The 27,095-nt window shown below is 44.9% G+C and overlaps 1 protein-coding gene across 2 annotated transcripts in view; it reads left to right on the top strand.

The window, feature by feature from the left end:
* Nucleotides 1–27,095, top strand: part of TMEFF2 (transmembrane protein with EGF like and two follistatin like domains 2) — a 165,230-nt gene that overhangs the window by 114,177 nt on the left and 23,958 nt on the right. For both annotated transcript variants that reach the window (XM_038182388.2, XM_027461889.3), the window contains exons 5-7: nt 6,017–6,113; nt 23,202–23,350; nt 24,225–24,284. In XM_038182388.2, coding sequence (XP_038038316.2) covers nt 6,017–6,113; nt 23,202–23,350; nt 24,225–24,284 — 306 coding nt within the window. The remainder of the gene's footprint in view (nt 1–6,016; nt 6,114–23,201; nt 23,351–24,224; nt 24,285–27,095) is intronic.

Here is a 27,095-nt window from a genome sequence, read left to right as displayed (position 1 = left end):
TACAGAGGTCTGGTGGGGATCGTGTCCTGACCCAGGTGCTCTTGGAGACCTCCAGTTGCGCCCACTGGTTTTCTCTGAATGCTTTTTGTGTCATTTAGCGAAAAGCTTAGAGATTACGGCTTAGTTTCTGCGTCGAAAGGAAACTGAAAAGTTGGGGAAAGGAAAGAAGCCGAAAGATCATGGGAAGAAAGGCAGGACAGAAAGCAAGATAGGAGGTAAAAAATAAAGATGGAAGCAGAGAGAGCAGCAGTGCTCAGAGATAATGCAAAGCAATTTTTACACTAGTTATTGACTGAACCCGAGGCACATCTCAGGCTCTGTTTTCTTGTACAAATTATACTGTATCCATGGTAGAGTCGGAGCTGGTAGCACAAAGTGCAGGGGAACTCAGCACAGCGCGAGCTCTGGTTCAGAAGTGTTTTTTTCCTGTTCAGCAGAAACGCAGCATTGCACATGACTGCAGAAACGTGAATCAGCCCCATAAAAATAACGACTTTCAGAAATGATAAACTTGATCGTTTCTGGTATTTATTATGCTCACAAGCTTTTTCTCCACAGCCCGAAAGCTTAGTCATACCTTTCAAAACAAATACACGTAGAAACGGAGATCTTTCTACATGGAGATAATCCACCAGCTGTGAGTTTAAGAAAATACATAACCTGCGAGTCACAGCAGATGTATGAGAGCTGGAAAACACTGCAAATTGAATCTGATTGGCATCAAAGCAGTGCCTGGCTGTATCTGCATGGTCTTTAGCAAGAAGATAAGAACAGACTTTATCAGCAGTCCAGGCTGGCTGGATACATCCAGTTCCACCCTGAAAACCTCGCTAGGTATGTGCATCGTGCTGAACTCAGCCCTCCAACCGTTCCCTGCTGGGAATGGCAACATGAAGGCACCCAAAGCAGGACCCAAAGCACTATCAGCCCTGCAAAACGCCATCGGGTTTTCTGGGCAGCCAGCTGAGCTACGGCACAAGCTTGGCACTGCTTAAATAACCTGCCCGTCGATGGCAGAGAGGTTTTCAAGGAGTGACCCTTGGTGGCATGGAGAAACCGATGCAGTCAGCGCCTGTAGACGTGGGGGAGAAGATCTCGGGTCTCCTTGAGAAGTTCTGAGTCGGGTCCCGAGCCGGGCAGAGATGCGGCTCCCTCATGCAATAAGTAATTTCCCCAGCGTGTTTGTGTGTGTGAACGAGAGATAGTAAATTTGTATTTATTGAGATGGAGCCAGGCAGCAGGAGTAAAGCAGAACAAGACGTGTCAGAGCTGGGATTTATTACTGACACAGTAGACCATTTTCCTTTCATTTTGACCATAATGTCGTTCTGAGCCTCTGCCAGGCTTCGAGAGCAGAGCCGTTCGTGAGTCCACCCCCTGCTTCACACCCTTCATTTTTCTCACTTTGCAGGTTTTGACTGAGCTAATGCTTTCAGGAAAAAAGACTTATTGATTAGAAAGAAGTCGCTTGCAGCATCTGGGCTTTTATTGGCCTCATCCAGGAGGTGTTTTTAGCTGTTTGGTGGAGGTGCAGGTAGTGTTTGTTCTAACACATTTAGTAAATTCTCCTGGTTGCCTGCCCTTGTTTCTCAGAGCTTTCTCACGTTGTCTGCTCTTCCTTGTCACCTGCCCAGAGCAATCCTGTTCAGACTGCAGCATGTGACAGGATCACCTCAGCTGCTCTGGAGATGATCATCCTTCTCCTCCTCCACATTTTAATTTGCACCTTGTTTTTCGCTCCAAAACACACAAACAGCCATTGCCCCTCATCTTCATGTGATTCTTGTTATTGCCTAGATTTTATAGCTCAAAACGAGTGGATATCCTGTCAGAGTGATCTAGAGCACTTTCATTTGAAGTTCTTCTTTCAGCGAGAGCAAAGACGTCCCGCTGTGATGAGTCTAGTAGTCAAGTATTAATTCTGGCATAATTTCTGCACGTGCCCAGAATGCTGACAGTCATTACTTATAATTGCCAGAGTGCAAAGTTAATCTGTAAAAACCCGCCCTGACAGGAGACTTTTTTGCAGTCAGGGAAAGAGAGGTTGTGAAGGACTGGGCTGTCCTTACAGCTGCTTGCCAGTCGGGTCGCGTACGGAGATGTGCAGCACGTGGACTGCAGTGGCCATAAAAGCCCGACTTAGGGTGTCTTTACGTCATGAATTCCTACAGATGCTGGGTCTTGCAAACACGTTGGCTAAGAAGCCCAAGGTGTGTTAGTTGGGCTCAGCACTCAGAAGACCCTACAGAGTCTACAGAAGACTCTAGACTCAAAGAGGTGGAAGTATGAAGAAGAAAAAGAGGTGCCTACAGGGGTGGCCAGGCTGAGGCTTCTGGATTTCTCCTGATACTACAGGAGATAATCAGTCAGACCGATGTATCGATGATACTTTCAGTCTAGCTTTTCACCTACAGAAACAAAGCAACATCTCTCAAGGGCGGTTTCTTTCTTGTATGGCTTGCAAACAATACAGATGTTTTGGAAACCCCAACTATCTGATCCGAGCGCAGTGAGAATGCCAGAAAAGGACCAAATGATTTAAACAGGAGCTGTTGTGGTTACCACAGCCCATTGACTCTGTAAATTGTGTCCCAGCTAAAGAATTTGTATTGCTTAGCAGAGTGAGATCGTCTCTGAAGTGACTTTCAGATAATGTTAGTGACCTGCTAACCCATGTTAGCGCGTTCCCTTGAACTCTGCAAGTTGCTAATCTTGCTAAGACAAATAGGAACTCGCAGCTTAACGTGGCTCAGCTGCGTGAGTAAGAAGCAGCGGGCTTCAGCAATTAGCTCCCCGGGAGCCTGCCACGTTCAGGCAGGGTCCTGGTGTTAAACCTCACCAGTTGCTAATATGAGAACTTTTTAACTTGGGTGAGAACAAAGAATCGTACTGGTATTATTTTTAGCAAGAGGAATCCAGAATTCGTATTATTCCCACTAACGTTTTTTTTCAGTTGAGCTATGAAAGCCAGTGCAAATCAGCAAGCGCAGCCAGGAATAAAAAAAAGGAAAAAGAGTCACCTTAGAAAATAAGCATCCACTAGTCCTCAAGCTAAGAACCAGCAGGGAATATTGGGAAAATAACTCTAAGATGCCCAGATTTATCAAGGCACTTACCTGCACAGCATGCAGAAAACAAACCTCTGCATCTGTCGGTCTGTGGGTGGGGGCTCTCATGCGGGTGTGTATGTTTGTGGAGGAAGAGAAAACACACCTGAAGGAAATGTAAATAATAATATTATCTGTAGATACTGAGGACGGAGGTGAGAGAGAGAAACAGCTGTGGTTTTTAATGAAGGCTGCTGCATGCTTGGACATGGAATGACAGCATGTACATTGGCATGCTGGGTGCAGAGCTTCTTTGTAAAACATTGGGGGGGGGGCTACCTGTTATTTTCTCATGGAAATTCAGAACTGCCTTACTGTGCCTTACTGTGGATGTTCCCTTCGAAATCAGTTCCTTCTATTCAGACCGCTGAATCTCTCAAATTATATATTTTAATGACTTAAGCAGCTATTTTGCTCAGTTAGCGATGCGGACCCGTGTGAAGTCCCTGGTCAAACCAACCCTACTAGGTTATTATAAGTAGAAACATTACAGGGAGGGAAAAAATAGGGCGCCTGCTTTTAATTAAAAGGAAGTGGTTTTAATTATATGTTTTTAATTATGAGGGAAGTGATTTGCAGAATAACAAAATAAAGAAGTGATTGCTCCTTTCCTTAAGAACATGTTCTCAGGCTCGTGGATTGGAGCAGTTGTCATATTCCTGGTAGGTAAGGAGTGCCTGGCTGTCACAAGAAGTCTTCTGCCTGTGGGTCCCTTTGTACAGTTATTCATTACAGCTCCCAGAGTGCCTGCCAAATTCTCTTCCCCTTTTACAGATAGAGAAACTGTGGCACAGAGAAGCAACGTGACTTGATAAATCCAGATCGTGTTTCCTGCCTAATATCTTACCCACTGGAAATCCTCTGCCAAGAATGGCTGTCGAAGTTGTGTCTCCAGAAAAAGATTTCTATATATTTAAAAAAAAAAAAAAAAGGGAGGGAGGAATCAATGAAAAACCCGGGCATGGATGCAGCTGCAGAGAAGTGGGGAGGAGCTGTATGGCAGCAGCAGCGTCAGCTCCTCAGTGCAGTAGGTTTAGGATCACACACATGGCCATGGAGATGCTAGTGGTGTGCATTGCCTTGTGGAGAGGCAATGGCACTCTGACACCCTGTCCACTCTTGTACATCAGCTTGTACAAGATGCGAGCCTAGCAAGTTCCTCAGTCACTGGAGGACAGAGAAAACACACATCTCAGGCCCTCCCTATAGAGCCTGCAGTTGAACAAAAATCCAAAGTGTGTTTTCTGAGTTTCCCCTTTTCTTGCTGCAGATGAACATTATGGATGTAAAGATGAGCAGACTTCTACAAATAGGGCAAAACCTCTTCTTTTTTCCTTTTATGATCATCAGGAAATGTCGTTTTTCCCCATTTTACAAAGCAGGGAACAGGGCAGAGGCTAAGTAACTTGTCCAGGGTATGAAAGCAGGTGCGTTGGAAAATGGGGGTTGGGGTCACGGTTTCTCTTTTAGAGGCAAAAACCCTTTCTCCTCCAAATGCTCTGTGAAAGCTTGTGCCTCTGGTTCTTCCCTGAGTGCCTAACAAAAGCAGCCTACTCAGTGCAGAGCACTCCAACCCGACAGCCTCCTGCAGTAACCGCACGTCAGGCAGGCAGGTTGTCCCCTCGGTGTCACTGGTAACCAACACGCTTCAGCAGGCTGGGCCAAAAAACATGCAGTAACCCCAAACGGCAGTGCTGACTCCAAGTGGAAGAGAGGAATGAAAGGGTGATGCTGCAGGGAGCGTATCTGCAGATAACAGCAGCCGTCAAAGCCGATGGATACCTGAAGGCTGGGCTGGCTTAATTATTCTGCAAGGATATCGCTAGGTAAAGTCCTGACAGAAAGCAGCCCCTTTTGAAAGATGCCAAAAGGGGCTTGTAAACTTGTGTACAAACGTAGATAACGCCTCTTGAGGCTCTTTGAACAAACCTCTTCTTGGTGCCCTCAGATGAAGCAGTCAGGTGGGCTGTTCCTGCTTCTCAAAGGTTAGGCCGCAGCAGCAGCACCGGGTTTTGGGGACTCTTTGCAAGTAGGCTGGGAGCACCAGAAGCAAAGCACAGCAGCAAAATGGATGGCAAAAGCCAGTTAGGGACTTGCGGAGTTCAATCGGTTTGCTTTTATTTTATTTTTTTTTGCTAAAAGTCACCACATCTCACCTGCCTCGTGCCATGGTCAGCATGCAGGGCTCTCCATGTGGTGCGCGGAGCAAGGACGCTGCTCCGTGGAGCTTTGTCTCTGCCCTGATTGGGACTTTTCAGAGAGCATTGTGCTGCAGGGGCCTTTGGAAAAATAATGATGCTTCGGAAATGAAAGGAGGTTTGGATAGATTTCCTTGCCCGTGCTGGAGATTGTCCCCTCCTCTGGACAGCACTAAATCTTTCCTGCCAGGGATAACTGGTCCTCGGGGCTCGTAGCAATACTTCTGGAGAGAAAAACGTTTTGTCTTTCGTGTGGATAAAATTGTACCAGGCGGCAGGTGCTTTCAAAACATTGTTGAGGAAAGCATCCCCATGGGTGCCTCTCCAGGCCCTCACCTGTGAAGGACACGGGGCAGCGGGTGATGCTGTCAGTGCGCCTCAATTATTTTCCTGGGAACGAGGTGGCAAGGCTCGGTGGCGGTGCCGACCTCCAAAGCTGCAGCTGGAAGGAGGCAGTGCTTGAAGGGAGAAGGAAGAGGAAGGGCTTTTCTCCGCTTTTCCCTTTCACTCCATAACCCAGGGAGTTTCTCACAGGCCAACAAGGAAATCTCTGTGTCGGCCCCATTCAGAAACGCTGCCTGTTGGCCAGGCATCAGCTCTGCGAGCAGCGCGTTAAGCTAACCCGGTGAATAGATGTTTCTAGAGAGAGAGAAGCGCTTTGCTACGGTGCTGTCTTTACTAATGTGTGTTCTTCTGCTTTCCACCAAACAGTCAATGAAGGCTCAGGTGAAACCAATCAAAAAGAGACATCGACCTGTGACATTTGCCAGTTTGGGGCAGAGTGTGACGAAGATGCAGAGGATGTTTGGTACAGTAACTTGGTCTACTCTTCTATTTTAATGAATATTGTATTATTGAAATACACTGTGAGTTAGAAAGCATTTAAAACGTTGGATATTCAATTTTCTGCACCCAGAGATTCATCTGACAGTGACTGAGGTGGTTATTACTCTAAAAAAAATGTACGAAACAGATTGGTTTATAATTCTGGAACATGCACAATTTAGAAAAAGTCCAGAAACACTGTTATCCATTTTGTTGCTGTTACAACTTATGTTACTCCATCTGGGCTTTTACAGCTTTATTCTTTGATAAAAATAGAATTGGGAAAACTAATTGACCTACAGCTTTTCTGGTGAAAAAGTATCATTAATATTATCATCATGTGAAGTCATGTGTGACATTAGAAATGTTGGGAAATCTGTCTCGCTTTTTCCTAGTTGCTGGAGTCAAAGACCTAACCCTCAAATGCTTGAACTAAACAGAGTGTACATTCAGACATTTTCTCAATGGAGATTTATTTTTTATTTTTAAAAAGAGGTTTTTAAATCTTCTTGTTCGTTCATTTGTTTTAAACCGTAATCACATAAGCTGAAGGGAAATAATTCTATCTACCCAGAATATTTTTCTGAATTTTTCAATTTGCCTAGATACTATGCAAACACTTCATTGTAAGTCAACTTTAAACTAATCATTTCATCGTGATTTTGGAACAGCCAATGTAGATCAAAAAGCAGCTATTCACAGAGCTGTACTTCTAACGCTGCCTTTATAGCAAGCCTCATATTTCTAAGTAATTAATATAAACTTAGAGACAACAAAATAAGCATGCAAATGTTAGAGCTTTTGATCTGAGTGATGCTTCTGAAGCTGAGGGCTGACGGTGGTTAAGGGATGGATAGAGAAACTGGGCAGTGAGATATCAGTAAGGCACTATGGCCCAAACTTCAACTTGGACAGTTGGAATGGGGCAGAGGGGAATGAATTAATGAATGAGTGAATGATGGACGTCATAATTGGGACCAGTGTTGGGCAGCTGACCTCATCCAGATAGGGCATCCATGTGATATTGGTCAGGCGTGGCGTTATAAACATTTCTGCTACTCAGTGAAGCGGCTTAGGAATATGGTGAGCCAGTTGTGCTCATTTTGGTTTGGTCTTGCTAAGCTTCTAATAACCTCTTGTTCCAGTCTTTAACAAATACCAAGCGAACAAGCCACAGAAGCCTTGCTGTGTTTCCAGTTACCAAAAAAAAATTGCTGTGTTAAAAAACAGGAACAGGATGCATCTTGGTTATAGGTTTGCAATAACGCAAAGAGATTTGCATGGACAAAAGCGCTTAACTTTGACTTTGTTTAAGGAAATTACTTCTGGTGTCAGGGTTTTTGCTGTCTCCTTGACCAGTTATCCTTGAGAGTTTGGTGGTGCGGTGTTGAAACAAAATGATGGTTAAATTAATATATCAACATCCACAGTCTGATGCTCGTGTTTTCATAATTAAGTGCACTTTCAAGTTGGAAGGCAGCAGAAGAGAGGGGCGAGGGATAAAATTAGCTACCAGATAACATTATTAATCACAAGTACCGTGTAGCAGTGTTTATTTTTTTCCAGAAATAGCTCGATAAAAAAGCTGGATCCAACTTAACGTTCCCACTACAGCTTCTGCAACTAATTCCTCCCCTTTGAAACAGCTTGGCTTATACAGAGCAGCGGAATGACTGCAGGAGCTGAAGTTCTCAATCTTTATTGACAGGGGAAGATGCTTCTCGGGGTGGGAAGCAGGGAAGGGCATTTGCTGGGAAGATGTTAAAAGGCAGTAAAGCAGATTTCCAACCAGAAGTAAAAAGACCGTGCAAAGCCTGTTAAAGGTCCGCTTTGAAGTAAACAACTTCATACGGCACGACAGAGCTCTGCTTTCCTGTCCCTGCCCCCTGATTAGTCGTGGATAAGCGTCTTTCTAAAAAATGAGCCTTCCGGGTGTTGGTTCTTTGTTATTCGTATTTCTGGAATAAAAGCGGGCCATGTATGGGGAGCCTAGATCCCTCTTTCAAATGTACATTAATTGAATTTCCGTGTTTGGCACCAGACAGTTACATCCCGGTGCACTTCCCCCCCCCCTCCCTGCAAAGATTCGGTGTGCAGAAAATGCCCTTAAATTAAATGGGAAGCGAAATTCCAGAGTATTATTCAATCGATGCTTTTCCACCTGTCTAATTTCAGATGTAAGCAGGGCTCCTCTGGTTATCTCGGCCGACTGAAGAGGTTTCTAAAAGTCCAAATGAGGTCAGGGCTCCCGGTAGCCCCAGAGCTGCTGTTACGGGGTGAGAAGCCCAGCGCTAGTGGTGTTCCCTATCCTTGGGGGGGTGCGGGATCCGTGCCCAGTCCTCTCCAGGTAATGGGGATGCACGCTGGCAGCAGAGCCAGACCTTCGAGAGCTGGAGACACAAGGCTGGCTGTTTGCCTAATATTTCTAGGGTGTCACAGTAGATCAGAGGAGAGAGCACAGGTGTGATAGCAGATGTGGTTGGGCTGCTGATGATTTAAAGCGACAATTAACATTATTCTGCATTGCCACAGCCTGTTATTTTGCAGTCCCCTGTCTCTGGTTTAACTCTTTTTTTGTTGTTATTCATTGCCAATTGTCACTCAGCTGAATTGTGCTATTGTAGTGTGTCACCATTATTTTAAAATCATTTTATTTGCTTAAAACCGATCTGTTAATGGCTAGGCTCCTGGGATTTCGGTAGGGTTTTGCCACATAAAAGACATCTCAAAGGGCTAAGATACGTGCGTGAACATTTTCTGGAAAGTACGAAGAAAAGGCAGAAAAGAACCGCCTGTAATAACAGGTTTTCTGAGGCATGGTAAAACACACATATATTATTATCCTATTCTGCAGTCTAATATCACGAGAGTGAATGCAATTTGGCATTCCATTAGTGAATCTCTTTCTCTGGGTTAAAAACAAAGACTGTTCAGTTGAAAGTCTTTAACATCTTGCTACTTTAATATGTGAAAGCTTCTTGTCACTAAGAAGATCGTGTATTACTGGCATTATTCCCACCTTTAATGCATTTTGCACCAGTGAGCTTCATGAATATTTAAAGCAGGGCAGTGGCTGTGCTCTTTAGCACTGGATTGCAATCTATTGGTAAATCAGACATTTGGTGTTGCTTACTTTGGGTTTTATTTCTGAGCTGCCTGAGGAATAATTGATTTTGTAAGACAGGGCTACTCAACATAACACCCCGAGAGATATACTTAAAAGGAAATGAAGAATGAAGCGTAACGCTCTGAACAGTGGTGTGTTTCTAAGATCTTCCAAAAAGCATCCATGAAATACTCACTCACTGTATATAAATAGTACTCACCAAATGGAGTGCCTGCTCATCTGCTAAAGTGGCTTAGTGTCAGTACATAACCACGTCAAAAACCTAGATTCCAGTATCAATCTCCTCCTTATGAGCCACCGAGGAAATAAGAGCACTCCACGCTGGGCAAGCCGTGGTTTGGATGGATACTGGGCAGCTGTTCCAGAGGTCCATGGCATGTCCAAGTGGAGGGAGATAAATAAGAGCAAAAACCCCTCTGCTGAATTTCCTTTTGGAAGACGCAGAGAAGAGAGGACAGGAGTGTTTTCTTAAAGCAAGATTAAAGCCTACAAACCTCTGACTTGTAGAGTTAATCAAAATCAGAATGATGAATTGGGGTGAGATCGGCGTGCTTTTCCTTTGAATTTCAAAATCAGAAGGTCAGCCAGCAGCAGAGACTCAAAGTGCAGGATTGCCCAGGATGAGATGCAGTTTGCTCGTACTAAGGAGATGCAGAGATGTCCAACGTGCTCGGGAGAGAGTGCCCTGTAGCCTGGCAGTGTCCAAGGAGCCCAGCCCTACAGATTTCTCCTCCACCTTCCCCGCAGGAGGAGGAGGAGAGGCAGCAGTGTGCCTGGCCACAGGTGCCTGACCTCCACCCTCGGATCCAGGGAGGGCAGCAGCTTTCCTGAAGTGTTTGATGCCTGGCCCAGAAGGGCAGAAAGGATGGCAGCCTTCCTGAGATGCTGAGCATGGTGAAGGAAGGGACAAGGCTCTCCTGTGTGATGTGCAGCCAGGTGGTATTCCCAAGGGAGGCGGTGGAGTTGCAGCACATCCCTTGTGTCCTGTGCTGCTTTCTGCATGGCTGAGACAATAAACTCCACTTACCACAGCAAACAGACGCTCAAGATGTATTAAGAAGATGAACTGTTTCAGTCTTTTGTTTCATATCTTGCTGCTAATCACTGATAAATATATATATACAGTGGGTGCACGCTCCTGTACAACAGGCAGGCAATCCACAACACGTGAGGATGGCGAAACTGCTTTCTCATGCAAGTAAACTGCACTGTACATGAAAGATATCTGTGCAAATCATGCAGCTGCCATCAAGCACTACCCCTGTAATCAATACTGCTCCAACAATCAATATTTATCTTTATTATAGTATAGAAAGAAAACGCATAAAAGAAACGAATGATTTTGCCAGCTTCTCAATCCACCCAGCAATTAGGTCAGTCAGCTTTGGGTCCCTTCCCCCTTCCATCAGTCGCTCTCATCGAAAGCATCTGCAAACAAGATGCTGTACTACTATAAAGTACTAAAAGGTAGTTTGAAAGCTCACATACATTACACGGGTATTGGCTGCTTCATGTTCAGCAGTGTGTATAATAACTGTGCGTGACCTACTTGTTCCAGATGCAGAAACAACGAGCTCCTTGAACATCTGCAATGTCCCGTGCATTATACAGTAGCTATATGGCAGTTTCCTGCTGCTTGCCTTTCTCTTCTAGAGCAAGTAGTAGGTCTTAAAACATAGTGGTTGGATTGATGGTTCAAATAAACACAGAAATGGAATTAAATAATTAAAATCCGCAATCCTGCAAAGGCTAACGTTTCTGCTTAACTTGAGATCATACCTAAGGCATAAAACACGGCTGCTGCTGCACAGATCTTCGTGGCGAGCACGGTAGTCACGTCTAATCACAGGAAAGCAAATGGACTGCGGCATGCACAACAGGAGACAACCAAGCAGCTTACACCCTCTGAGGATCTTAGCCCTGGCCTAGCAGCAGAGCTGCCTCCACTGTCTGCCACGATTCCTCTCAGGTTCCTCGCTGGCAAGCTACAGAGGTATTGTAGGTATCTTTCAGCAGACCGTTTGAACTTAAAACCAGCCCAGGTTAGTGCCCAACTACGTCCAGAGAAAAAATTCCCACTGGCTTTAAAAGGGACTTAGATCAGGATGTGATTTTCTCCTTTGTCAGTGATGGAATCTGTAGAAAGAGCAAGGGAAGATATGGGGAACAGGAAGTTATATTTATCTTCAGAGAGCATTTCTCTAAAAGCAGCTTATGGTCCAGTCTTTTTTGAGGGGTGGGAGGCAGGAATGAGCACGTCATATTTCTAAGTTGAATGTACTAGTGGCTTGGCCAGAAAGAAGTCAGGCTTGGAAAAACGGTGCCTTGTTTGGACATCTGCTGAAATTGTTTTACTCTGCATACATTTTGTTTGGTTTTAGTCTAAAACAGCCATTTTCTCCTAGTCAGGTAAGTTTCCAAAAATCAGCTTACCATCTTTACATCCTATATCCTGTGCCAAAGTTATCTTCTTTAATTTGGAAGTGAGACTTTGCTCCCTAACTCCCACAGGTTGGTACTTTGGGGACCTTGACCTTTCCATCCACTGAGTGACCACAGTCCTTCAGAGCCTTATGCTCACTTGACAAGCTCCTGCCTTTCCAGATTCTCAAGATTTATCTTCTTAATAACATCCTTTTAAAAAAAAAAAAATGGTTTTAACATAAACCAAGATTGTCTAGAGTTACTTATACTTCATAGTGTTTTATTACCAATACACTTTGGAGCGGTCTGGTAAATAATTCAGCCTACCCAAAGAAATTGACTGTATTTTCTCTATGCATCAAGGAAGTCTGTCATATAGACTATATATCATGGCTCTAAATGTTCTCAGATAAATGCAAAACTGCATTGTGTTCCATCTGTACCATTCACCCAAGCAGGTCTTTTAGGGACCCTATATGATACATACGTTTTTTTATATTTTGCAATTATAGCAAAACTCACCATGTGTCCAGGGGATAACATTCTACAAAGCTATAAAGCTTATAGATTTTTATCCTTTCAGATGCTTGGTCCAGGCTTGATTTTCAGTTTCAGAGGGTGAACTTCCAGCTTATGGAAGTCAATGAAAGTTATTCCACCGACTTCAGTGAGGCAAATATTCTCTCCCAGTATCGTAAACAGGGAATAATTTCTTGGTAGCCAGTGGAGCCTTTCACTGGCATAAGGGAGAATAGACTCCATGCACAGTTGTTCACAGAGTGAAAACTTGGAAATTGTGATGATAAAAGCAGAATTTGGCTTACTGACTGCTTCAATTGCTTCAGAGGAAATATTGATTTGTGAAAAGCCAAAAATAGCTTCGGAGATCTTTTTGTTTTGTTTCCTTGTCTTATCATCTTTCAATGCTCCTGTACTAGCAAGACACAAATTCTTCTGAAATTTAAGGGGGGAATAGCTTATAAGGCATGTAGAGCTGTCACCTGTCTTCACAATGATTAGTCTTTTCAACTTCAAGTCAAAAACTGCAATTTTAGAGCATGGCTCAAAATAGCCAAGTTTTCGTGTCAGGTTTACATGGCCAAGGAGCCCACCCCTGCGTTCCTGTGGGCAGGAGACATGGAGGCAGCAGAGGGGTGGGTGGTCACGGCAGGGAGTGCTGGGGATGGACTGGGAGAGGACAGAGGGCTGCGGAAGGAGGGAAATGACCTAAAGCTGGCTTCCAGCCGCTCTGCTTTGCTGTTTGCTGGGCAGCACGGAGGAGCCACCACGGATTTTGGAGGCCCTGTCTGGAGGCAGCACAGAGGGCCTCCTCACCTGTGCTTGCTCTGCCTGGTGTGGGGGTGGCAGCTCTGCTGGCCTCGAAGTTTTGGCTGTGGTCTGCATGAGGGCTGATCCATGTGTGTTATAAGGGTGCGTGAGAAAGCAGCAGCATCCCTCCACATTTTCACTTTGTGCAGATCACCGGGGGGCCTACACGACAACATGGCGAAGCAACCATTTTATGTGCCCCGTTGAACGGGAGAGCTAATGAACCTGGGGGATTTTTCGTCACTTTTCTCCCACAAGCTGTGACTGTGTCTTTCAGTCCTTGGTAGGAAAGCGTGGCAGCTTTCTGAGTGCACACCTTTATTTGCATTTGAAGGAAAGGTTTTGGCAGTCTGTTTTGTGCTCTGGCTGTAATGCAGGGCGTGGTGCAGACCATGGCCAGCCCTGCTGCTTTGTGTGTGGCACACAAAGGGCCCCCTTTGACTTTGCAGAGCTGTGCCCCTGGCCAAAGCCACCACCTGGTTGTGCAACCCCATGTCTGGGAGACCCTGGGCTCACCAGATTGTGAGAGTGCACGTAAGGGATAATATGATAATGCACATCAAATATTAATGTGCATCGACACATAATCGCCTGTGTACATCAGGGCATTACTGCATGAAAGAGCAAGTGCACAGACCTGGAAGAGCAATGCATTTTTGCACCTTTTTCATATTTCCCGTTTGCTGCTATCTTTTTTGTTACTTAAAAATAAGCTTTCTTTGCTCCCCAGCCCCGCATTTAGCCAAAGCCGTGCCCTGGTAGTAAACTGCAAGGTGCCTTCATGACAGCCTATTTAGTCTCAATAAAAAGCCGATTGGCGTAATGCGCAATCAAGAAAGGAGTGACATTTATTGCTTCAGTTTTATGATGCTGTGAACTGAGCAAGATTTGGAGTCTTACAGTGCCTTCAGGGGGCAGGAGATCACCAGCAATGAATTGTATTTATACCTTTTCCAATTTCCTACTAGCATTTTAGCAATAAATAGGCTGTGTTGTTATTGGGTTTTATGTAAGTATGTTTACGAAAGCAGGGATACAACTTTGTAGTTCAGAATTACAAGTGTCGGCTAAATAGATCAGCAGAGAGAATAACTACGTGAAGCACTGGGAAAGCACTTTCCAATTTATTATCAAATGTCTTAATAGAACACTTCATCTCTTCCGTCCCACTTTATGTTAACTATTAAATTAAAACTACATCTGTCGCAGAAGGTCGGCGGCTCCTTCACACGCCCATGTTGGAACATCAAGGCCACGATGTGTTCACGCATCCGAGCCATTAAAAATACATCCCATGCATTAAATATCAGCCTGGCGAAAGCTCAATACCAGCCGAAGCGCAGGGCAGACCTCAGGCTGGCAGGTGTCCCTTCCCCACAGCAGCCATCTCCTGCCCCGCTCCTCGGGGAGCCCACCGCGACGCCGGTCCTTCCCCACGTGTGCTTGCAGGATGCAGGCGGTTCTCTAGAAAGCGAATCGCAGCTAAAAGCCTGCGTGGGATGTGCCCAGACACAAAGGCTTAATTGCTGTCTCTCGGTCTGCCGGTTTTGTAAGGAAGGCCTCCCACGCTGAGGCGCTCCTGGGACGCGTGTCCCTCTGGGAGGTGCAGGTGGGTGGCACTGATCTGTGTCCCACACCTGAAGAGGGTTACGAATTCAGCAGCTTTCAGCTACAGAAAAAGAGGGTTTATTGGAAAAATAGAGGGTTAGCAGTGCTCTCTCCTTGTACGTGTGAAGTGATTTGCTCCAAGTTGCTCAGGTCCCAGTCTCATACCTGTGGGCTGCACCAAGATCTCATTTCACCGCTGAACGGGATGACACGAGGTTATCTTGTGTTATTTCCATCAGCACAGGAGGTGCAAAGCCCAGAGGAGAGCCTGCAGTACCTTCCTAAAATGTCATTAAATAGCTAGACTGGATTTTATTTTGTAATTGAAGTCAGCCTACTTGCCGAGCAGCCAGTTCAGATGGTCCTGCCTCGGGCAGGTCTCCTCAGAAGTGGGAGGCACGGGTCTTTGAGGACACAGAGCAGTCTGTGGTGAGGGCTACTCTGATTCTGCACGTGCAAAGGAAGCCTTTACAAGGAGGAATTAGTTTACCGTGGTTTTCGTCTCACTGGTGGCACAAAGGTCACTCATAGTCTTGCCTTCCCCACTGGCAGTGAATGTCTGTGTGGCATGGGGCCTGTGACACACAGGCTCATTGGGACAACTCCTGTTTTAATGTTTTAATGTTGCAAAACTGGAGCCAACGGTATCAGCAGTTGGAGCACACAGCGATAAAACGGTGGTGAAGGACAGCCTCAGATATTTACAGAGGGAGAGAAAGAGTCAGCAAAGCTTTGTTTTAACACGGGCTGGAGAGACGTGAAGGACACCAAGTGAAGGCAAGCCATAAGAACGCGTTTGTTTTATTCTTCGTGCTTTAAATAAACTTCACATATTAGATATCTGCAGACACTTGAATTGGCAATGAACAGAATTAGAAATTTCTTCTCTAGTCACATAGGTGGGGTGAGGATTTTTCCATTGCACTTCAAACCCAGTGATCAACCTTATAATTCTGTGTTTAAAGCGTCCAGTCTGGCAAAGACTATCGTGCTCAACTTAGTTCCTTGTAAAGGGAAACGATATTAAAAAAAAAATTAAGTGAAACGTTTATTTTGCCCTAAAGGTGTTAGTATACAATTCAACGTGCTGTTGAGGGCACCAGAGACATCAGGAAGCCAGATGAAGGTCATATTATAATTGGTGCTTTGAATTGTAAGAGGGAAGCAAAGGTGAAGTTTGTGATGTTTCCTACAGAAAACTTAGTAAAGAAAGTTATGGAAAAAAAAAAAAAAAGAAAGGAGGATTAGGAATCTGCTTGCAGTATCTCACACACCAGGCTGAAGCCTTGGAAAACGGTGGAGTGTGGGACCAGCTCCTCACCAGGGCCGGCTGGTCCTGCACGGTGGAGGAGCTGGCACCCCAGACGGCACTCACGAAACCTTTTGAAACAACCTCCGTGAGCTGTCGTTGTGGCAATTTCAGAGCAAACGTGCTCTGAAAAATGCCTCCCTTTTTTAAGCATTGCCAGTCACTCCCTGCTCTCCAGCAGCTGTACAGCGATTACCCCGGCTCCTGGCTCTGTGCTCCAGCTAGGCTCACAAAATATGTTGCATTTGGTATGCAGGGAAGGACAGCAATAAATATATCCTCCACTTTAGTGCGTTTTAGCTTGACATATGTCCAGTAAACAACATTTTGGGCTCTTGCAGTCAAAAAAAAAAACAAAAAACAAAAAACACCTTATTATTCAGCGCTTCCTTCTGTTATGATGCTTTGGGGTCCTTCAAATCATTTTCATTATGCACTACATAATAATAAAACTCTCTATGCAGGATGCTGATAATTCCTTGCATGGTCTCTGTGATTTCTAATTGTTTGAATAACAGCGTGCTATTGAAATGCCATGCAGAAACAGTGCATCACCCTGAGGGAATCAAGCTTTTCTCCTTTTACTCGGGGTGAAGATAAACATTTGAACAGTCGAAATAGGTAAAATATCCTAGGGAAGCCACTGCGAGAAGTAGACGTGCTCAGAGCAGAAGCCAGGCTGCAAAGGACAAAAAGGAAAAAAAAAATAAATAACTAGATAACATTGAATGGAAGGCACTCAAAGGAAGCCACGCTTTTTCTTCTCTTGTGATCTTAAAGCAGAAGAGAAGTACCAGCAGACCCAGGAAAGTAATATCGCATGCTATTTTTGTGCTGCCATTATAAAATATGTATTGTTTATTGTTCTGCACTGCAGCTAAAGTTTTGCGTCTGCCTCAAAAATAAAGTTTGTTTTGAAGTAGACTTGCAGCATCCCTACACTCTAAGCCTTTCAATGATGTTTTTAAGAGTGCGGTAATAGGATTTCAGTCTTCCAGCACGCACGGGCAGGTGTTAAGGTATAATTCATAGAACGAGGTAAAAATTGTGCCTGTGCATTCTGAATACATGCTTTATATACTGTTTTATACGGATGTATGTGTGTGTACATGATATTCAGCCTGCATCAGTTTTGCCTTCTTCCTGGAGCACAGCTTCAGTGCCATCTTCTTGTGCAGAGACCATTCACTGTAGTTCACTGGAGCTTGACCAAGCTACCAGAAGTCCATATGGACTCAACATCGAGGTTCCCAGGACACGGGAGTATGATTTACCTCTCTGTAAAATGTATATAATCACACCAAATCACGGCTGCTCTAGGTCTATATGAGGTTGGTGGTCCACTACTGAAATGGAGGTGTGCACAAGCCCCCCGGAGGAATCCAACTGCTGAGCTGCTCTGATGTGGTGGTGAGGCTGGTAGCAGAGGTGACCTGGAAAGGGCTCTAGCAGGCGGTGTGTTTTCACAAGGCATGGTGCAACAGCACAGAGATGGTCCGAACAGCAGAGGCGATTGAGGCGTGTGAGCACAGACCAGCCTGGTTAACCTCACCAGCCCCTGCTCAGAACTGGTGGAAGTATCTCCACGCGGGATTGTGTTGAGATGTATTCAACGTGCCCAAAGCTGCCCGGATAAATGAGCGCTCCTGCCTGCCTCCTGACACCCAGCTGAACCACGCTGCGGTGCCTGTTGGAGGATGGAGGCATAATGTTCAGCCTGGCTTCCTTTCAACTAGCCTGCTGGTAATGTCAACAAAGGTGCCCTGTCTACCAAAAAGAAAAACCTTGCAGGAATCCAAATGATGGAGAAAGCATTTGGGAGTGATTGCGGGGCTCTCAGTGCAGGCGTACGCTGCCAGGTTAGCTTTAAATGGCCATTTAATGTCCGATTTGGAGGGGCAGGGGCTTGGAGAGGAAACCACCGGTATCCAACCAGAAATTTGAGTTTCTGATCACTGCTTTCTAGTCAGAACAGAGGAGGGGAAGAAATCTCACTGGTGGAAATATCGTAAATGTACAACAAGCGTGTTTTTATTTATACACTGTTTTATGGCAAAGGGAAGGCTTTGGGCTTTTTTATGCTGCAAAATGTTGTTGTTGTTTTTTTTTTTCCTTGCTTTTTTATTTTTGCCTGGAGAAAATATACGACATGTTTAAAATGACTGCAGAATGGAACATCGCTTTCCCTGTAAAATAGTGTGCACTGAGACATGGCTGGATCTCACACTTGACCAAATTAGCATATGCACTCAAATATCAGAGCTCTGACTAGTAAAAATAACACTGGATTTGCATTTTCACATTTTTAGCTCCCGCTTCCCTGTCTGTTTGGTTTTATGCCTTTTTTCTTGACTGACAATTCTCTTTGTGGCAGATTTATTGCTGTTCTGCTGTTTGGACCCTGTAATCAACTAGACACTTGGCTGAAGACGTTAGTCATTTCATTAAGTACTTTCTGCAGATATCTCCGACACAATTTTCTGTTGCTCTGGTTCCAAAAAGCAAATGACCCATGGCCAGCAAAGTCTGCATATGAATCTTTAATAAACAGAGGTAGTACCAACAATGCTCTCAGGTTTCCAAACTACGGCGGGCTAATTAAAATATGTTGAATAGGGAAGAGCTGCCGTTGCCATCTCGCTCTGACAAAAACATTCCTGCATCTGTTCCCAGTAAAACCGCTCTTTTAGAAGCACGGTCACATTTATCCTTCTTGAGTCCTATCAAGCTACGTATGAAACCTCCCTCATGCTATGTACAGATAGAGCATAGTATTTTTTTTTAATTATTTTTCAGCGTTACATTGCTGAAAACAAAGACTGAATAGTTGTCTTAGGAGCGGAGATAAAGTGTGGAGTGGGCTTCTTTTTATCATGGCTGTGTCACTAATGATTATACTATATTCATGAACTAAGGAAGTGTAATTATAGCATTCTCCTGCACTTTATGGGCGAGGAACTATTCTCTCTTTCTATCGAGACACCTCCTTAAAATGCTGTTCCTCACTCCAGGGACAGCCCTTCATAGCTGTGAATCCTCTCTTCAGCAGCATTCTCTCTGCAGGCGAAGCCTCTCTTTGTGCTCAGAGAACAATACCGTACGCTATTTGCAGGAGAGTGGGGAGGTGGGAGACCAGGCGCTCACTGGTGTACTCACCCAGGGCCGGTTCCCTGACCCCATTAATTTTTACAGAGACCAATTCAGTAGAAAGCCAAGTTGGCTGTTCCAGCTGGCCAGGCAGCGTTGCCATCACTTCTGGGATGCAGACCTCACTGAGGCCTGGCTAGGTTCTTTTTCATGGTCCAGCTCTGGATAGGAATGGGCAGCCTCATGGGTTTCTGCATCAGGTCACCAATCCCACCCCCTACAGAGACCTTCCAGTTGTGCCTTGACGCGATGTCCTCATTGCAGGGTCTAGCAGTGCCACAAAGCTGTGCCACAAGAGGTACAAAGGCAATCAGCTCCAAATCCCCAAGGAGGAGCCCAGGTTTGCCAGTTTTCTTAGTTTTCTTTGTTTCATTTTTATGCTTTTGTGATCAGCAAAATAATTAAGTGGATCATGGGATGTTGAGCTCCTCCAAGATTTTAATCGCATGAAATGGCATACGTAGAATAGAGCATATAAAAGAAACGGAATTCATCAGGGACTATCATAATGACCCGGAAGAATAAATGGAAGAAATTGAGCCTTGTTTAATGATTGTTTACAGCGACAGCCCAAATTTTAATCAGTGAACGTGTGAGCCCCATTACTTGCAGGATGCACTGGGCCTGTGGGACAGCATTCAGGATTTTTTCCTTTCTCGAGGGAGCTGCAGGGTATCGGCTGGCATCTTAGAAGCACTCGATTCTACACAGATGCTTTTAAAGCTGCTTTTTTTCCCCTGCAGAAAGCATGGGTAAACCTTACACATGTATTTTGTGTATGCTCTTGGGTACATTTCATCCTGTGACCCTTAGGAGACCTCATTAACCTTCTCACAGCTTCTTGAGCCCGAGGGAAAAACAGCCAGCCTTTGTGCTGCCGAGCTTTCTGCAGTGCTGCCCTTAGGAATAGGGAAACCAAATGGATTTATTGATGTAACTATAATCGGGAGTCAAAGCCAGGATGATAAAATGGTGAGGTGGCCAAATTGCTTAAAATCAGAGACGTGGTGCATGATCTGACGGACTGAAGGTGGTCTTGCCCGGCCTGGCGCCTCACGCTGGGACCCAAGCAGGGACATCCCAGCTTGGTTCTCCTCGTCCAGCAGGAGATCAAGATGTGAAGGCAGCTTTGTCTCCAGCGATAGGATTTCGTTAAATGGAGTATGCGGAGTGCCACTCACCTCGTATTTATTCCGTAAGCGATGGATCCTGCTCCAGGACGATGCGTGCTCTGTGGTGGTGCGTGCCTGGGCGTGCACGTTTGCGGTAAACACTTCACCTTCTTCCCTGTAATGTGCTCTTCTTGACTTTGTGGGCATGGCTGAAATGGCAGCCTGCTTGTTCCTCTAGTCTGAAAAAAATACGCTTTAATATACTGTCATTTTCCCTGATAAGATGAACACTATGAATTAAACAGAGTCAGCAACCCAGTGCATTAATCTTACTGATGAAATCCTACCTTTAGCTTTTCCTGACATATATTTAATGTTGTCTTAATTGTGCAGACTTTAAATAGGATTTGTGTGTGCAAGTGCAGAAGCCGTAAGAAGCCACGGCTGCAAGGCAGAAGCTCTCCTCGCAGAGCTGTGCGAGAGGTGGATGACACCCAGACCTCGCAGTCAGGAGATCCTGGTGACAAGTCTTGCAGCGCTTTTTCATCGCCTGTCTAGTCAACCCCAAAGCACAGGCTTCATGCAGGGGTTGCCATAAGACCTGAGCACGTAGTGTCCTGCAGCAGTTGTCCCTCCTTGGTGTCCCTCAAACACAAGGAGCACGTGCTCCATCCTGCTCCTACCGTGCAGCTGCAGGCTTGCTGCCTGGGAGGAAAAGTTGCTCTCGCAATTAAGGTTTCAGGTTTAGAAAATCTTTGTTTGCTTCTCACTTTTACTGAGAGAGGTCAGAAAAGTCATCGGGGAACTTTTTTTTTGTTTTTCTATTTGGAAGGTATCAAAAGATGTAAACAAATGCCTAATGAGCTCTAAAATGGTCTTTGAAGTCAGTGAGAGAGAGGTCTCTGAGATTTCAGAAATCCCACACAAAATGTTTGCATGCATCTTTAGGCATCTAAACACCTTTAAAAATACGTCTCTTAAGTGCCTTACTCCAAGATTAGCTTCGTACATCCCCTGGGTGTTTTTTAAATTGCATCCCAGGTTGCTTAGATTTCCCCTAAAGAGTATCCTTTTGTTTTAATTTTCTCATTGACTTAATTTTCTCTTGACTTGAGACATAATATATATTAACCCACGCTCATTTCTTGTAGCTAGGTGTTGAGTATGGAAGCTGCTGCTTAGCTGGTTTATTACCAAAAAAAAAGAGCATATGGCTGATTGTGTCCCATCTGAAATGCAAATGGTAGAGCAACGTGGAAGAACTTCTGATTACTCGAGCAGCAAATGGTTCCTAATGAAGTGAGTTTGACTAAGGTGGGAAGCTGGAAATGACTGCGGGAAGAAATGACGGCCGTAATGCTGTGGGGGAGCAGAACATCCTTATGCCGCTGATAAGGAGGATCTTAGGAAAGGGACTGGATGCTTTCTTATATCCTGCGTAGTCATCAGCATGGTGAAATTGCTACACAGGGAGCCACGCTCCCACCTTCTACTGGTTATGAAATCGTTTAATTTAATTTATAGCCGTGGCTTTTCACCTTTGGCCTGTCTTTGAGCTGAAGTTTTCTGTATTTAATGAGCTACCTAATGTAAAGTAAGCCTAAATGTATACGAGCTGTGGTTCCCCAGATTTTCATTTCACTGGGCACGTTTGCAGAAGCCAGAGACCAAGGGGGGTGATGGCAGAAATCTGACCCACGCCGTCTGATTCCCTGGGATTCCTCTTTCCGAGCCCTTGTCCCCAGCGTTTTTCTGTTGCTGCACTCCCCATTGCTGAAGGTGTCCGAACGCGTGATGTGAACGGAAGGGGAACTGACTTTTAAATGCTTTCTGAAGTCAAGCAGTGAGGCTGGCAGGCTGGCATTTCCATTACTTAACTTTGAAAAGGCAGAGCCGCCGAGCAGGCACTGGGAGGCTGAGTGCGACCAGCGGGCTGGAGATGGAGCGGCGCTGGCTTTGCTCTGCCTTAAATGTCAGAAGGAGCCAGCAAGAGTTTAGATACCAGCGTGTGCACAATTACATGCTCGGAGGAGCTGAAGCAGCTGCCAGGTTACACCTCTGGCTTTGTCCCCAAGCAGGATTGCCTCGGTGTTAACGTAAGCCTCGTAAGCCGTGCCGAGGCTGAGCTGCCTGGTGCAGGGGGCAGAGGATGGAAGATCAGCGTGGCTTTCCTCCGCCGATGCCCGAGGGTGTCTGACATGGCTCACAATAATGGAACGGGAGAAACCTAAAGAAAAAAGGCTGTGGTGGAAGTAATTAGGCTTCTCCAACTTCTTGAGCAATGGGCAAGGCTCGCTAGGGTGAGGATGTGTCCACGTTAGCGTGTTACTTGAGATTCAGACCATGCTTTTGAAGCAAGACCCCCAGCTGTCCTCACCGTGCTTTTGGTTCACATCCTGTAGCAGCCCAGGAGCTCACGAGCTGGGTCATGGCCCTGGAGATGCACCTGATGCCTCGCTGGTGCCACCCTCCGTTTTGGCAGGGGGGGTCATCCCTGTAGGATGAGGTGTGCTTTCAACATCTCTTCTTGTACTGTGATCAGAATGCCTATAGCTGCCATATTACCCGATCCTAAATTGATATAATTAATGGATAACACTGATTCTGTGATCCTTACCCACGCTGTGTGGGCAGCACCTCAACAGAGGTAAATTTTGTGGTTTCTTTAATCTAAGAGGGTACAGCAACGTAAATCACTCAGATATCTGCTTGGATGTTCTTTGGTTTACAAGAAATTGCAGTTGGTGATGCTGTCATTTAGTTTTCCATCTATAACTCTCTTTTTAACGTGTCCTTTTTCTCGCTTTTGTTTTCTGTGTCTCTCCTCTTCCCCTGCATTCATTTCCATCCAGAAATACAAATGACCTTTTAAAAGAATTTTCCGCTTTCATTCTGTTGATTTGCATTGTTCAGTCAGGAAAATACAAACACTTTTCTTTCTGAGATGCATTTATGATGTCACGAAAGAACTTTCTCACATTAGCCTCTTCTTTTTTCTCTCTTCTGTCTCTTCAGGTGTGTGTGCAACATTGACTGTTCTCAAACCAACTTCAATCCTCTTTGTGCTTCCGATGGGAAATCTTATGATAATGCATGTCAAATCAAAGAGGCATCATGCCAGAAACAGGAGAAAATTGAAGTCATGTCTTTGGGTCGATGTCAAGGTAACGCTCATAACAAAACTCATTTCAAAGAATGTTTTCAATTTTCGTTCAGGGAGAAAAAAAAAAAAAAAAGAGAGAGAGAAAAAACTGGGGCTGGCTTCTTATTTGGCACTTCTCGCATTTCCATTAGACTCCTGTAATGTGTATGGTACGCAGTGCTGGTGCTTGTTTCTCATCTGCTGGGCTCATGGGATGCCAGCAGTGCCTGGAAGGAAATTTTGTTAATACCACATGGAGACTAGCTGTGTTTGCCACGAATACCATGCTTCTCCGTGCCCAGCTCCCAGGGTGCTCTATCACCTGTGTGACCCTTGAATTGACTTTAAAAACTCTAGTCTGTTCGGAAATAAAAATGAAGAAAATTTGCCTTTAAATAGCTCCTGTAAATAAAGTGTCTACTGGGGCTCGGACAGTTAATAGCTTTTTTCCCCCTTAGCTTCTGACCTATAAATCCTCAGTACATCTACTCACAAGGCCATACTATACCTGTCTATTAAACACGTTCTCATTTATTCCCATTTCTTTAAAGTTAACTGCCCTACGTGACAGTTCATTTCAGGGTACATATTAAAACTCCCCAATTACTTCAAGTAGAGCAGAAATGACAAGTCCTGCTTTACCCTGATAGATCTATCCCAGCTGCAATCTGTTGTCACGTATTGTTAGGAAAAAATGTGCTTTCTTAATGGAAGATATTTTGTGTTTCATTCCAAAAAGCCCGCTCCTGCTGTTTTCACCTGGCAAGCCCAGGGGAGCCCTGCAGCCAGCAGCGGTGCTGTGCATGGAAGGGATGCTGTGTTTGCATGGGCACTGGGGCGTATTCAATAGGAAGCGGAGGCTCCCCAAGCAACTCAACATATTTCTTTTAACACAGATAATACCACAGCAACTACAAAATCTGAAGATGGGCATTACGCACGGACAGATTATGCAGGTATGGTTCCTATTCCGTGAGAATCACAGTTGGCAAGACCATGTAAGTCGCTTTTCTCCTCTGTTTACAGAGGGGACGTGTCCTCATCTTCTGCTATGGTGTTGTTTGTTTGCATTAAAAAACACTGTGTTCTTATTACTTGGTTTTGCTGGGAGCTATCTCCTTAACAAATGGGATTCTTCCATTATTATCAATGTACAGATACTCTGATCATAAAGCACCTGCTCCAGCAGTGGAAATAATAAATGTGGTAAAACTGTTTGCCAGAATTAACAGACATTGATGAAAATTATTGAATTACTATGCATAGAGTATGCATATTCTTTTCATGATGTATACAGGCTTAAGAAGGTAAAAATCCAGAGCCTAGCACAGCTGTGACATGATGAAACATTTCCATAATAGATAAGATTATCTGTCTGTGTTTTACTGTTAAGTTAACAAGGTTCTTGAAATGTTTTTTTACAGTGATAAACGGTTTTAATATATTTAGAAGCTACAGTAAAACATAGTGGCCAAATAGCCCTATATGGTTTTTGAAATTAAAAGCGTGTAAATACTAGTGGGGCTTGGGAGGTATTTGCTTTATACCCTTTGCCTCGGAGGATTGATTTAGAAATTGGGTGTGTGCGGGGGTGTGGGTGCACGTGCACTCACGCACATGTTCGCAGCTCGTGCAGAGAATTGGAGCATTTAGGAAGGTATGGTGAAAATGTGTCAGGTGTTGTATTCACAGCTTAGGTTTGTGAGATTTTTGTATTTCAAAAGGAGATCTTTCGAGAGAATAGATGCCAATTGCTGGGTTTACCTGAGCTGCATGGCTTAGGTGAAATCCGGCTGATGTTTCACGGGTCTAAATATCTCTTACCGTGAGATTACTTCAGCCTTACTGAATTTGTCTGCTCACCCCTTGTGAGGGCTCTGTGTGCACGATGGCCCTGTGTTGCTATAACACCCGACCGTTAGAAACTGATTGTTCTGATCCTACTTTAAAAATGGTGCGTGATGATTAAAACATGGAGCTATGAATAAATGAAGGCTCGATGAGCCAGAGGAGCTCGAGGTGTCAGGGTGGCTGCAGGACAAAGCAGCAAAGGAAGAAATTTCTACAGAGAGTGAACACTGGGATTACTTTCCAAAAGATCAAAGACGTACCATGGTCCAGATAATTCCTGCTGCCAAGGAGCCCTTCCACTGGTGAAGAGAGTCATGCACAGAAAGAAAAGTCTGCAGTCAGTTTTCTTAAAAGGCTGGAAGGGCTGAGGTTGTGTCCTGGGGTGGGCAGAAGTTATGGCAAACTAGGCCAAAATGATTTCTTTTGAGTCAGAAATAAGGACAAGAAATAGAGCTGTGTTAGATCCTTTCTCTTCCTTGCTGGAGAGCTGGGGAGATTACTGGAGTCCCCGAATGAGACTGAAGGTCTGCAGCCCCTCACTGAATCTTGTGCAACCTGCCCGCCTCTGCTCCTGCCCCGTAACTGAGTTCCCGGCTGGCAGTGACCCACATCACCCAGAGAGAGGAGACAGCATGTTTAAGCACGAAGCAAGCGAGCTGTAAGAAAATGGGAGGAGAGGCGGCTTGAAGACGAGGGAGGAGGAGGAAATAATAGCAATGAGATGAGAAAGCAAAGTCATGGGTCATGGAGGAAGAGGAGCACAGAAGGCACCTTCAGCTCAGAAGTGGGCAGGAGAACAGCTCCGGTTTAGCAGACAGATGATATTTCAGCCCACACTCGAAAGGAGAGATGGTGGGTAGCAGTCCTGTGGAGAAATTTGGTTGCAGCAAAGCTTCATGGAAGTTGGAAGTCAAGCAGGGAACACAAGAAGAAAATTGGGTTATTGGGCAGGGAAGGCAGAGCTATGGCTACTCGCGTTCCTGAAGTGCAGAAAAGTTTGATTATGGGTAGTATAAGAATAATAAGTGGGAATAATTGTTGCAGAAGTGGCTTAGTAAGTCAAGTTGACAGTTGGACCTGATGATCTTGAAGGTCTTTTCCGAGCTAAATGTGTCTATGAGTCCGTGTTGTCTGTTACACTAATGCAGTGGTACCAAATGCTCGTCGTAAAAATCACAGTAACCAAACGGGACAGGTGGTAACCAAACAGCACATCAAAACCCACGCACCCTTATCTCGGGGTCCCAGGGAGGCAGTTCCTTTGCAGACAACCCAACAGCCAGTGGACTTTTTTCATTATGAACCATTCACACTGTTGAATCAATGTCTTTGCTCCCTCCTGTTCTTCTTTGAAGCCCATTGATCCCAGTTAATGAACGAGTAAATCTTTCAGTCTGCAAAGCTGAGAGCACTCATTCCTTTGGAACATAAATCTTTACATTAAGTTGGCATAGCCTTGTGTTTTTTAAGCGCTCTTTCTTCATGCAGGCAAGATTTGCTTTTGAGTTAGAAATGCCTGAGACACACAGAAGGCAGGGAGCCCCGTGTCTGGGTGTGCAACACATGTCAACACAGTGTCTGTACATCTGTCTGTCCGTGCCTCTACCTGGACAATTCTGGCCCCTCTCATTTTTCTGACACCCCAAAGAATTTATCAGACTTTGGGGGATTTTCACTCTTTTCAGCAAATACCAGCTTGTTGATGTTGATCAAGTGTGTGAGATGGCATTCAGTTTTAGCCAATATATGAATGGGCAGGGGTTTTCTTCAAATCCAGTAGAAAAGTACTTGATCTCACAACTTCTATGGAAAAATATTTGTAATGTATGTTTTAGAAAGTAGTGTCTGAAAGTGCTGTGAAGGATGTTTTCTTGGATAAGTTTGTTTTTCTTTCTCTGCATAAAGAAGTTGGCTGT

Source organism: Anas platyrhynchos, chromosome 7 (genome assembly GCF_047663525.1).
Source record: "Anas platyrhynchos isolate ZD024472 breed Pekin duck chromosome 7, IASCAAS_PekinDuck_T2T, whole genome shotgun sequence".
NCBI classification, from domain to species: Eukaryota; Metazoa; Chordata; class Aves; order Anseriformes; family Anatidae; genus Anas; species Anas platyrhynchos.
The sequence above is the reverse complement of the archived record's forward strand: the minus strand, read 5'-3'. Positions and strand labels throughout refer to the sequence as shown.